This window comes from Gopherus flavomarginatus, chromosome 5, assembly GCF_025201925.1.
Source record: "Gopherus flavomarginatus isolate rGopFla2 chromosome 5, rGopFla2.mat.asm, whole genome shotgun sequence".
NCBI lineage: Eukaryota > Metazoa > Chordata > Testudines > Testudinidae > Gopherus > Gopherus flavomarginatus.
The window spans coordinates 69,402,114-69,416,528 of record NC_066621.1 but is presented as its reverse complement, the minus strand read 5'-3'; the positions used below and the strand labels follow the sequence as shown (position 1 = coordinate 69,416,528).

Genomic DNA, 14,415 nt, shown 5'->3' with positions numbered 1-14,415 from the left:
CTGTTAAGTACAGACTCAATTCCCTTGAGCCTCAACAAGGGGAAAAAATCAAACAGGTCTTAAAAAGCAAAACTTTTAATAAAAAGAAAGAAAAAAAGTAAAAGTTGTTTCTGTAATTTAGATGGTAAAAGTTACAGGGTCTTTCAGCTTATAGACACTAGAAAGAAGCCTCCACCCAGCAATATACAATTTAAAATACTTCCAGCAAAATACACATTTGCAAATACAGAAAACAATCAAAAGACTATAACTGCCTTTCCTGCTTAATACTCACTATTCTGAATATATAAGAGACTGTAGCAGGGAGATAGGCAAGAAACCTGGTTGCACGTGTAGTCTCTTCCAGGACCCAGAGAGAACAAAGCAAAACCCAAAAAAAAATAAACAAAGGCTTCCCTCCGCCGAGATTTGAAAGTATCTTGTTTCCTGATTGGTCCTCTGGTCAGGTGTTTTTGGTTCCCTGTTTGTTAACCCTTTACAGGTAAAAGAGACATTAACCCTTAACTATCTGTTTATGACAATGCTAACCTCTACAAAGAAACGGCAGAGAGCCTATCAATTAAATTACAATGGCAACTCTGCTTTCAAGGTATTAAATATTCTGCCACTACTTGCATGCTTACTGTAAGCAATTCATTAACTTTGTCCTATGTTTCATAGCAAGCAGATCAGAATGACTTACTTTATACTCAAATTAACAAGTAGTAAAAAGAAAAAAACCTTTATATTTAATTGATTAGAGTCAGTGCTGACTATAATCTGGAAGGTGGATTGCAATTCTAATCATAAATACTAATATTTTCTATGCATATTGCAACTGTCACCTCAAAGGGACCCAGTGCCTTTCATGGGGAATATGCCTTATTACAGAAAATTTGCAGTCACCTCTGTTGTATGGATGGTGGTAATTAGCTGAGACATAGCATGCTGCACACCTATAAGGGAATGGGAAATTCTGGCCAAAAATAGTGGGACAAACTTGTGTTCTTAGAATATGAGCCATGGTATTGTTAATGTTCACACATAGCCAATGATACCTCAGTTTCTAAGAAACTATCTCAAAGACTGACACAGTAAGCTGCATGATACACAGTTTAGTCAACTCTAGTATGAACAGCTGAGATCTTACTGGGTTCAAGCCTACGGTTTCAAGGAATGTAAACCTGAGGTTTTTGCCACTAAAATATCCCTGCTGGTATATGAACTTGCATGATAAGAATAAAGAATGACTGGGATAAAACAGGCATATACTGTACAGTTGAGGATAAATAATACAGGGCAAATAGTATGTTAAATTTGGTTATTTTCTATAAGATATTGTGGGGAAATAATAAAGTACTGAAAAATATTCTGCCCATCAGTCCCGTTGTAAAATAGTTGAATCAGATTGAGCAGTCTCTGCAAATTACTGAATACCTATGCAGTGTATATAAAAGACCTTGGACGATTTCAATAAAGAAAGTTTTACAGGTGTAAAAAATATTGATGACTATGGGATATTTTGTTTGCCTTTTGGTAGATAGTTACAAATACCCTTTTCTTTCAAAATACTTTTGAATTTAAATTGAGATGCCTTTAAGTGACAGTACAGGAAATTATCTTCATAAAGGATCATTTTTCATAGCACTGCATATAAGGGGAAAGACCCTTGAGATTAGTTCCTCTATATTCTGAGTGGAAAACAGAACAAATAATGCAAGCTGACTAAAACCAATACATAAGAAATGAGTTCAGATTTTGAAGATATTTAAATAAAGGCAATCTTACAGCTTTTCAATTTTAGAAAAATACTTGAACCACAGCTAATCTTTGTCAACTCATTAATGTTAAAAGTTGATGGTAGTGCTTGAAGTTTCAGCTATTCTTTATTGCTAATTAATGTTAAGGAAGATGCTCCATCTGAAGTAATAAGACGGGATCTAAAAGGTAGAAGCTATTTCCGTTTTCACAGGATTGCTTTCTCTTATTTTAAAACCTGAAAGGCACTTGCATGCAGTGTGTGTGTTTGACTTTATGTCTCAATGCTATGAAGCTTCACCTCTTGTCAATGAAAACTGACGTCAGTGAACTAATTGGCTCTTCTTGTGCGTAGGTATCCTGACATGCCCACCGCTGCTGATGTTGTGAATGCTTTAGATCAACAGGCGCTTGCGTCCATCCTGAGAACATACGGGGAGGAAAGGCACGCCAAGAAAATAGCTTCAGCAGTCATTCAGGCACGCAGCATCTACCCCATCACCAGAACTCAGCAGCTTGCCAGCATTGTTGCAGGTACCCTCATTAATTCTGAACAGTGTCTGAGAGAGAAAAAATATTAATCCCCAAAGTCCCAGTGGGATCTATTTGTTCTTGAAATCATGCAGGATCTAATCTTGTCTATCCTTCTCTGATGTCAGCTTTTTGTGTTGTTTTGTGAGCTCCCTTTTTTTATGTACTGTGGCTTCCTGATTAGTTTAATAATAGATTTTACATGAAGTGATTTATCATTTTTACCCCCCAAGGTGAAATATTGAATGACAACCGCAGAGGGAATTCTTTATCACTACTGTTGATAAACCCTCAATTATCAGATCTACTTTATATTTTGGGGAGGTGGGAGTGGTAGTACCATGACACTGAAATAAAATACCAACAACTGAAATAAAATAGATTAGCTCATATTTTTCTTCTAAACAACCAGCTAATGAAGAGTAAAATGATGCATAGGTTATTTCACTTTGTGAATGCTAACTAGATCAATCTGAAGGGCTTAATGAAACACTTCATCTTAGTTGCTGTTCACCATAAACCTCCTGAACTGAATGTAGCTAGGAGGTGCTTTGTTGCAGGCAGGAATTGTTTCATAGCTGTGCCCTATGATGAAAGTTTTCCAAGTCAATATACAACTTCTGTAGCTGCTTAAGACAATTCCATTGGAGAATCCCTAGTCTTGTCAGAAATACATCTAAAGGAGTGAAACTCTTGTATCTGTAGCTAGGGAAACTATCTTCTAATGTAATGTATTATGGTTTATAGTTGCTGTTGGCTTATTAATAATGGAGAAGTTCTTAAGTAATCTTAGAACTCTCAAATGAAAGGTTTAGCACCATTTTAATAATACAGGCTGTTTAGGCAAGTTATATGGTGAAATCAAATACCCTGAACTTTAGCCATAAAAGACATGAAATGATTAAAGCTCTGGAAGAAGTATGAAGACACTATTGCTGTGGAAAGATCACATTGTAAGCATACTATATGAAAACAATGTAATGACAAAGAGGTAGTCAATATATAATATATAAACCTTAAATAAAATCTGAAAATTCTGTATTTAAAAAGTAGCCATTACCACCTACATTTAGTGGTAATGATTTAATTTGCTTGTCAGACACATGCTCCTTTCTAGAGCTGTTAATTAAAACAGTATGTCATGTACTTAAAGCAGCTACCCTGATGCTATGTTAAATTTTTAATAAGCTGTATGTCTTAAAAATACACTGCTACCTCGATCTAAGGCCACCCGATATAACACGAATTTGGATATAACGCGGTAAAGCAGTGCTCCGGGGTGGGGGGCAGGGCTGCGCACTCCGGTGGATCAAAGCAAGTTCAATATAACACGGTTTCACCTATAACGCGGTAAGATTTTTTGGCTCCCAAAGACAGCATTATATCAAGGTACAGGAGTTCTATACAAGTTAATATTGTAGCTGTTATGAACTAAATAAAAGTGTCAGCACATTAGATTACACTGCTCTACAGCCAAAATGCTTCTGAAATAAATGTAGTCCAACTTTACTAATTCTGGGTCACTGAGAACGAAAATGATGCTTAAAATTGTTGGTTGGCTCTAGTTTTCAATATATGCTATTGGGTCAGTATATACAACCCTTGACTTGGGAATGGCAGAGGATAAGTGAGTTATAAAGGGAAGGGATTTCAATTTAAACCAGAAATGACTAAAATACATCTTTGACTGGATCTATGAATAAATCTATGACTGGGTTTGGACAGTACCTGCTTTTGAGGCAAAACAATGAATGGTGCAATCTGAAGCTAGTATTGCATCATACATTATATGAATTGCATCATGTTATTCCTAGAAGTCATGGATGATGCAATCATAACGAAGCTTACATCACTCTGCTGAACAAATTGCCCTATAGCAGCTCTAGAAATCATACACTGTCGTGCTCTCTTCTTTGTCAGTGTTTGATTTTGCAAAGGGACACATTTCTGTTTAGCCAAAGTGAGCAGAGATGCCTCCTACTTGTGTGAACAGTGCAGATAACTTCTGCTATGTCTGTGGTGAAGTGACTTTTGCATCACAAAAGCGCAGTATAAGCACTATGGTTAAGAAAGCCTATCACCTTTCTTTTGGCTGCAAAATTGGAGATCAGGACAAGAGGTGGGCCCCACACATATGCTGCAACACTTGTGCAACAAATCTTCGCCAGTGGTTGAACAGGAAAAGGAAATCTATGCTTTTTGCAGTGCCAATGATTTGGAGAGAGCCAACAGATCATACCGGCAATTGTTACTTCTGCATGGTGCCTCCAGTTGGGAAAGGTGTGTCAAAGAAGAAAAAGTGGACTGTGCATTATCCAAACATTCCATCAGCTATATGCCCAGTACCCCACGGAGAAGGACTGCCGGTTTCTGATGCACCAGAATCATTCTCACTTGAGTCAGACAAGGAAGAGGAAGAGGAGGAAACTTCTGGTCCTGAACCATCAAGGTCACAGGACCCACATTTTCTCCCATCCTCCTCCTCTGAACCACACCTCATAACACAAGGTGAACTGAATGACCTTGTCAGGGATTTGGAACTACCCAAGAGTAAGGCAGAGCTGTTGGGCTCCAGACTACAGCAGTGGAATCTTCCGGCAGGCTATCAGGGCAAATGGAGCCCATCAATGCTTGCAGACTATTGCTGGACAGTGACAAGAGATGCTCCATTTAATGAATACAAGAGACAAGCCAAGAAGCGCCGAGTAGTACTGAATAGGACTAAACTATGTACATAATAGTTTTTTGTCTTTTGTTTCATAATACATTTTATTTATATAACCCTTCTGCTGATTTTTAAAGTGTTACATAAACAGGACAGGTGAAATATTATCATGTAAAGCAACCATAAACACATGAAAAGACCTAGGTATACAATTTATGATTAAAACTCTACTATCTACACAATATACATAGACATAAAATGTAAAAACTTAAATATCTTAGAAACAGTAGCCAATCAGTTGTTTTAATTGTCATATTTGAATTCAGCACATCAAAATACATAATAAATATCACATTTTATCTCTGAAGCAGACGACTTCTCAAAAATTGTAGACCAGTGTTTCCAGTTCCAGGTAAAAGACAATGGTCAAATTTGCGGCAGTGTTGTATCAGTTACCTATGAATCATAGCCTTAACTGCCACTTCTTCTGTCATTTTAAATCTCTTGCTGTACATTATGTAGTTTTGACAGGTATATCAATATGATAAAATGCATGCCAAAGAAATTTATCAAATGACATTTTATATCAGGATTTTTCCTTTTAATAAGTACAGTTTCTGTCTACCAACATGTACAAAACACATATACTTACCAAACATCTCTCTATATAGAATAGGCAAATAATTAAAACTGGTTTAGCCCATTCTTTCAGTCTATGCTTAGGGAGAACTCCCTGGATTTCAGTGTGAATCTGCACAGAGTAAAAAGTTCAGGACTGGCTCTTATTAAGTTTTCATTAATTGTTTATACCTTAAGGTATAATGAACAGTATTACATATACGGTATAGAATTTTTTAAAATGATTTTTGTTTGTTTTTTTAATGTTCTTGTTTTTATTTCTTGTTTCTCATTTTTCTTTGTTTGAATGAATAAAAGTAGTGGGCCCTTCTCACTTCTCAGGGAATTCTTCTACCTAATTCTAGGAGCTTCCATGGCTTATAGTTCGGATGGTCTCCTGCATGGCAACAGTGGGCCCTACAACACATGAGACCTCTTGGAGCCTTCCTCCTATTGAAGTAGAATCTTCAGGAGAACTACCTCCCTTTTTCCATTCACTCTCCCCGCTCTCATCCTGAAATTGTTGTGCAGGTGTCAACATACAAAAACCCTCACCACAAAGAATCCCCTCACAGAGACTGCTGCAATGCAGGTCACTATGGATGCTTTGCTCTCAGGTTGAAGAGCACATATGGTGCACAAACATCACTGAGTAAATGGTCCAAATGAGAGAGAAAACAGAACATCAGCCGGTTAGAACTGACAGCAATTGGCAATACTGTAGTTTAATCCTTCACCTGACATCCAATCTGTCCTTCTACAAAATAACCACCATGCAGTGTTTGTCAAGAAAACAGAGCCTGAGGGTCAGGGAACATACAGAATCCTTCTCTAGATAGAACAGAAGAAACTCTAGGTCTCTAAGATTCATATCCAGGGTAAATAAATGTAGAATTAAATGGGTTAAGCCATCTAGCCTTCTGTCTAGAGGGATGAAAACGCAACCACATAATTAAAAACTTGTTGTTCGGGATATTGGGGACTGCACCTCCAAAAGCAAAAAGAAACCTAATCACTTTTTGCAAGGCACTGGAAAAAGAAAATGTATGACATTGTTTGAATGAGAGAATATCTGTCTGGAAAATGGATGTACATCCTCCCATCTTTTTCTCAGCTGGCTTGAGTGGCCAAGAAAAATCAGGACAAACAGTGCTATTGTAGCTACCTATTAGTTTCGTGGGCCCTCCACAGATTAGCTAATCTCCCAAAACTTTCTGTTTCAGTGGTGAGCAAACTGCAGCCACTGGAAGCTGCAGGTGGCCGTGCAAATGTAAACAAACTGGCGGCCCACCAGCAGATTACCCTGATGGGCTGCGTGCGGGCCACAGGTTGCCCACCACTGTTCTATATTAAGAACATAAGAAGATAAGAATGACCATACTGGGTCAGACCAAAGGTCCATCCAGCCCAGTATCCTGTCAGTGTTGGAATATTGGATCTCATTCTGGCATCCATTCTGGCATAACAGTTAAAAGGTTATTTTAAAAACTGGAAAGGATTCAGGGAAAAACTACAAGAAATTTTGGACTGGAAAATATACCTTACAAAGACCAAAAGAGTTAAATCTATAAAGTTTATCAAATAGAAGTTTGAAGCACCAGAGGAAACACCCATGAAGCTTAATCAATTGTCAGTATTTGAACACAAGTCAAAGATTGTTTAAAATGCAACCATGTATCTACACACAGAGAAGATACCTGATATTATAGAGCTCTTAATTCAGGAAAGTTCTATGGCCTGTGTTATGCAAGAAAGCAGATTAGAATCGATTAATATAGCAGACAAAGGTAGAACAAGATTCAGTGCTGGAAGCTGAAGACAACAAAGTTCAAACAGGAAATAAGATGACATTTTTAGTAGTTAATTAAGCATTTGGAATATATTATAAAATGATAAATTCTCCATCACATGGAGTCTGTCACACTGGATGCTAGATGCAGGAATTACTGGGTACATAAGAACATAAGAATGGCCATACTGGGTCAGACCAAAGGTCCATCCAGCCCAGTATCCTGTTTGCTGACAGTGGCCAATGCCAGGTGCCCCAGAGGGAGTGAACATAACAGGTAATGATCAAGTGATCTCTCTCTTGCCATCCATCTCCTCCTTCTGACAAACCGAGGCTAGGGATACCATTCCTTACCCATCCTGGCTAATAGCTAGGAATGGACTTAACCTCCGTGAATTTATCTAATTTTCTTTTAAACCCTGTTATAGTTCTAGCCTTCACAACCTCCTCAGGCAAGGAGTTGCACAGGTTGACTGTGCGCTGCGTGAAGAAGAACTTCCTTTAATTTGTTTTAAACCTGCTGCCCATTAATTTCATTTGGTAGCCCCTAGTTCTTATATTATGGGAACAAGTATATAACTTTTCCTTATTCACTTACTCCACACCACCTCTATCATATCCCCCCTTAGTCTCTTCTTTTCCAAACTGAAAAGTTCTAGCCTCTTAAATCTCTCCTCGTAGGGGACCCATTCCAGACCTCTAATCAGTTTAGTTGCCCTTCTTTGAACTTTTCTAAGCCAGTATATCTTTTTTGAGATGAGGAGAGCATATCTGTATGCAGTATTCAAGATGTGGGAATACCATGGATTTATTTAAGGGCAATAAAATATTCTCTGTCTTATTCTCTATCCCTTTATTAATGATTTCTAACATCCTGTTTGCGTTTTTAACTGCCACTGCACACTGAATGGACGTCTTCAGAGAACTATCCACGATGACTCCAAGGTCTCTTCCCTGATTAGCTGTAGCTAAATTAGCCCCCATCATATTGTATGTATAGTTGGGGTTATTTTTTCCAGTGTTCATTACTTTGCATTTATCTACATTAAATTTCCTTTGCCATTTTGTTGCTCAATCGCTTAGTTTTGTGAGATCTTTTTGAAGTTCTCTACAGTCTGCTTTCGTTTTAACTGTCTTGAGCAGCTTAGTATTATCTGCAAACTTTGCCACTTCACTGTTTACCCCTTTCTTCAGATCATTTATGAATAAGTTGAATAGGATTGGTCCTAGGACTGACCCTTGGGGAACACCACTAGTTACCCCTCTCCATTCTGAAAATTTGTCATTTATTCCTATCCTTTGTTCCCTGTCTGTTAACCAGTTTTCCATCTTTTACCAGATCATAGATAAGCCCCAGGTAATAGGCAGAAATTTAAAGTTTAAAAACTAGAATTTGGATTCACCACAGGCTGGTGAATATTTTGTTCCAAACCAGAAAGCTATTTACCTCTAACCTTTAATACAAGACCTAGGAAGAGCATGTGCAGTTGTGCCCATGAATGCAGTTCCACAAAAGTAAATGTGAAACATTTTCTTCAACTTTCTGCTGGGAAGCTACCAGAAAGAACTGTGCTGTGGTTGTGTAAATGAGAAGGTCGCAATACCAGAAGCTCTGCAATTTTTGCAGGAAAAAGGGAGACTTGCAGGTTTTGCCCCTCTCTCTCTAGAGTCAGTAAAGCTATTGAGCATCTCAAACATCTGGTTGCCCACAGGTAATCTTACTCTTGATCTTGAACATCTGATGAAACTCACTATGAAATGTCATCAGAAGTCTCCTTTACTTTTTATAATTTAAGGTGTCCATCATCTCTTCCTGAGAGCAAGCAAACTTCATGCCAGGTCAGCAAAAAAAACCATTTTTACAATTATTTGTCTCAAACATTGATATCTTACTGCAATTGGCATTCTATACATACTTTATATCATGGGTTCTCAATGAGGGGGTTGTGAACACATCCACAGAGATGAACAGGAGACACTGCCTTAGATAGATTTTTGCCACAGTTACTTGGAGGTTAATAGGTATACATTAAAACTTACTGAAAAATATAAAGGTTGAACCTCTTAAAATGTAGCTTTAGTGTTCTTCTATTCTACTGATCAACAATTCTTATTTCATTTCAGTGGATGATATGCCTTGTTACCTATTAGCTTAAGCTAGTAACTTAATTTTGTTTGGTTTCATTTAGATTTATAACCGATTGACAGATCATTGTGAGAGCATGTAGTCATCTGGATTTAACTTGAGAGAAGTTGGAGATTAGATGATAAAGAAGTTTAAAAAACCCTTAGTGGGTAAAGCCAGTTTTATCCAGATCTGTTCAAGTTCACAGACTTTAATTAACAGTTTGAAATTTGTAATATTGCTTGAATTTTAGATGGGTGTGAATTAACACTGTGTTAAGGGAGCCTAGACAAAAGGACATGAGTTGCGTCACAGAAACTTATTCAATGTGATGCAAATTCAACAGATGAATTCCAGCAAACAGGTGCACGATCTGAATTAATTTTTAAACTCCACCACTCTCATACACTCAGGGGACTTTAATGCCTCACATTGACAGGCACAGCACATTGCTAATTTCATTCACAAGCTTAAAAAATTCAATACATTTTAACATATGAATCTATTAGATTTTTAAAAGTGTAAGTAGCATCAAGGTATCCCAAAACTAATAAGGATAATTTCTCTCAACTGGGATTTCAAATCAGTAATCTAGCTAGAAGCATTATGTTTTTATAAATGAAACCCGTTTTACACACTTCCCATACAAATTTTGTTATATTATTATACATAGCAATGCCTGTTACCAAGCAAGATTTTCTTTTACTGTTAGGATGGTTTTCATCTGTGACTTAGCAAAAAGCACAGGATTTCCTGACTCCAGAAACGTTACTGACTCAGGGGACTGAGAATGGGATAATTATAGCCTTTCAAATTGCTGATTCCAATCCAGTTTGGATTGTTAACAACTGTTCCAAATGGATGGCTGTCCATATGAAAAAAATCACCACCATCAAAACATTCATTAGTTGTTGACAATCTCAGCAGAGAAACCAAGGATTCACTGGGCTTGGAGACTAAACTGTCTTTTCACTACATACAGCTGGTACATGATCTGAGCATAAACAAGCCTTTTCTTTAGAGTTGTTAGTCAAGGACCTTTCACTTTATCATCAGCAACATTTGTATCACACCCTGCCCTGGACAACTTACAGTCTCGATCAGGCATGACATACAAATAAGGGTAATGGAAGTTAATGGGATGGGAACAGGTCAGGGTCACATATGAAGATCACACAATAACTTAGATTAGTCATGCATAGTTCCTTAAAACATTTTGTTTGAGCTTCATCCCCATCATCAATATTCACCAAACTCATCCACTTCTAAAGAATGCTGCAGCATTAAACTCACAGGTACTGTTAAACAAGCATATACATGTATACATGCACAAATACATTAAAAAGGGAAAATTGAAAGAGAAAATATTCGCTGCAAGTTTTGTAGTAAAAATGCTGTATTTCTGGCCTCAATGTGGCAAATATAAAGTATCTCTTTCTGATGTAATGCAGCTGTATTTTTTTACTGATTTACTGAATTTTAGCATTACATACTATAACATATTTTCTGCCTTGCTATTTGTGCATTGTATTCCACAGATGCCACAGAGGATTGTGTTATATATGAAAAAAAATATACGTTGGCAGTATTTACTTATTTTTATTTCCTATATTACTATAATAGATTTTTATCCTAAGGGCCTGATTTTCAAAACCAGGTTCTTTTTTTGCTCATGCAAATATTTATAGGCACAGTTAATTGTCAGAAAAAATTATGGTATCTAGATACTGCATTGAAATATCATGTTAATGGGGATTATATAAGATCCAAGATAGATACAATTTAGATATATCTCTAACTGCCATATATGCCAGCACAATCTGGTAGCTAGATATCTAACTGCTCTCATTTGCCTGCTCCAAATTTCAGTTGCCGAATCAAAGACTAGTTTTCAAGATCAGATCAAGTCTTGCTAAAAAGCTGTCTAATTACAGCAACATCCACAAAGTGGTACAAGTGGGCTAGAATTGCATCTTTCTTTTTTCATATGCTTCTAAGTTAGTGAAGCTTAAGATTCTTATTCTACTCCCTTCTGCTTTTTCTTTATCTCCCAGGGCACAGCAGGGTGTCCAGTTTATTTAGGTTTAAAAAATAGTTTTGAAATAGTACAAATGTTTGTAGGAGACTTGTTAGTGCAGATAAGTAAAAAGACAAAGATTCTCAAAATATTTTGATGACATAGAAGATAAAGCTGTTGGGATTTTTTCAACTGAGTGTAAAAGAAAGCTCAGTTAGACTAATATACAATAGAGATGGGCTGAGGAAGCCAAACCCAGACATGATTAGAATCTATTTCCATTTACCCAAACTACCAAAGTTTAAGAACGTCGGATAAAAGATTCCAGTTTGGGCATATTTCTAGTGCTGGGATGACTGTTTTACTTTTGGGAATTGATCTAACAGTAAATCATGCCTTAATTTAGCATAGATCCAGATCAGTTTGAAATAGATATTAGATTGGAACCTCTTGCCCCAGCTTCAAGGCATGCTCTATAGAGGGTGGATCCAGAATATTTTATAAAGAAGTTCAGATTTGCATCTGAATTTTATCTGAATTCTGTGGCTTGGCTCCATCTTTAATTGTGATCCTTACAAGGTACCCTTTTCTGGGACTTGGGCAGTCTCTTGGCAGCAGAAGTGAACTGAACCCCAGCAAACCATCAGCAAATTCAGAGAATGTTTTTATACTCCTGATACTACTCTGTGGTACATATCAAATGTGCCTTTTTGTTCTGAGAGGTGACAATCAGCTCTGCAGAACAGAGTCCAAAAGTTATACTGTTTATAGAGCCTGTACCCTAGAGCAGAGATTCTTCTTCGAGTGATTGCTCATATCCATTCCAGTTAGGTATGTGCGCCGCGTGTGCACGTTCATTGGAAGATTTTTACCCTAGCAACTCCCGTGGACAGGCAGGTCGCCCCCTAGAGTGGCGCCGGCATGGCGCCTGATATATACCCCTGCCGGCCCGCCCGCTCCTCAGTTCCTTCTTACCGCCATGTCGGTCGTTGGAACTGTGGAGCACAGCATAGCTGTTCTCCACGTCCCTAGCTCTCCATTGTCTCGTTGTTCTGCTAGTTGTATATAGTTATAGTTGTAGTTAGAGTTTATAATATTAGTTGATAGTTGTATTACTTGTTCTCTATAGTTAGCGGGCTTGGGCTTTAGCCCTTCCCCGCGCCCGGCGCCGGGCTCATGCCCGGTTCGCCAGGGTTTAAACAGTGCTCGGCCTGCAAGAAGCCGATGCCAACGAGCGATCCCCACAACGCCTGCTTGAAGTGCTTTGGGGAATCGCATCTCTCCGAAAAGTGCTGCATTTGTAAGGCATTTAAGCCAAGAACAGAAAAGGAGAGAGATCAGCGCTTAAAGACCTTCCTAATGGAAGCAGCGCTTAACCCTCCAGTCTCGACGCCTAGTGCCGGCTCCGCTCAGGCACCGGACCGCGCCGGCCCCGGGAAAACGCGTCAGCACCGGCCCTCCCCAGCACCGGGCCCCGACGCAAGGCCTTCGACGTCTGCCACTCCAGCCAAGCAGACTCGGATGGAGCACCCGGCACCAACTACTGCCACGGCACCGATGGCAGGGATTCCGTCGACTCAAGGCCCGGGAGGTCTGTCGAGTCCGGTCCCTCACAGCTCCCCCATAAGATCTGGGGTTGAGCTAATGGTCCCCTTGACGCTGGAGACATTTGCTTCGGCTCGGGACCTGATTGCATTGACTGAGCCTACGCTGCCTCAACCCCCGGTGCCTCCAGTGCGAGTTCTACAATCAAAAGGCAAGCCTGTGGCCATGCGAGCACCGTCTCCAGTTTCACCGGGCCGGCACCGATCCCCATCACGGTCCCGGCACCGTGGACGATCTCGATCAGGGCGCCGCTCGCAGTCCCGGCACCGCTCTCTGCGGCGGTACCGGTCGTACTCGCGGCGCCGGTCCTCTTCACGACAGTCCCAATACTCCCGGCACCGCTCTGGCTCGAGCCACCGCTACCGGCGCCGAGATTCGAGAAGCCGCTCACTTCGTCGGCGTTCTACATCCCAGTCGACCTCCCGGCACCGCGCTGGTGGCAGGTCCTAGTCTCGATCCCGGCACCAATATGACTCCCGGCACCGGTCCCTGGCACCGAGGAGGTCTCCGCCGTCTAGACCGAGGGACCCATATCAGTCCCATTCGGCTCCACTCTGGCCGTCCCGACAGCCGTCTGTCTCCTCTCAAACAGACAGCGCGTACGCTATGGACGCTGACAGGCCTGCTGCTCTCTTCCATGATCCCCCCCCCTCAGGAGCATGGACTGCAGCAGTGGGGCTTCTGGATTCCCTGGGCATATCATCAAGCCCAAGGGCCGCAGCAGGTTCCCCCGCATTCAACGACAGGGCTCCGGAGGCCACATTGTCTCGTCCTCCCCCTTCCGCTGCAGAGGAGGGGTTGTCTCACCATTGGGATCCTGATCTCCCTCCAGAGCCAGAGGCACTGCTCCAGACGGAGCCTCCTGCAGATCCACGCCTGCCGGGTGTCTCCTCATCATCCTCCCTGGATGAGGCAATGGCTGGAACAACATCCACCAGCCCTCCTCCGCTAGACCTCAGGGCGCATCAGGACCTCCTCAGGCGCGTGGCGCAGAACATGAACTTACAGGCTGAGGAGGTCTCAGAAATTGAGGATCCGGTGGTGAGCATATTATCTGCAGATGCACCCACTCGGGTCGCCCTTCCGTTTATCCGGACCATTCAGGCCAATGCCACTACTATCTGGCAGTCACCGGCGTCTGTTCCCGCGGCATGGAACACAAATACATGGTGCCCTCGAAAGGGTACGAGTATCTCTATTTTCACCCACTCCCGTGCTCCCTCGTCGTACAATCTGTGAACGAGAGGGAACGTCACGGCCAACAGGCCCCGGCACCAAAGTCTAAGGAAGCGAGGCGCATGGACCTGCTCGGCCGAAAGGTCTATTCT

General features: G+C 40.5%; 1 protein-coding gene across 1 annotated transcript in view; it reads left to right on the top strand.

Annotated features, from left to right (window-relative positions):
• Positions 1 to 14,415, top strand: part of METTL15 (methyltransferase like 15) — a 211,298-nt gene that overhangs the window by 179,844 nt on the left and 17,039 nt on the right. Inside the window, 1 exon segment of the mRNA XM_050955402.1 lies at positions 2,093 to 2,271. Within this exon segment, the coding sequence (XP_050811359.1) occupies positions 2,093 to 2,271 (179 nt within the window).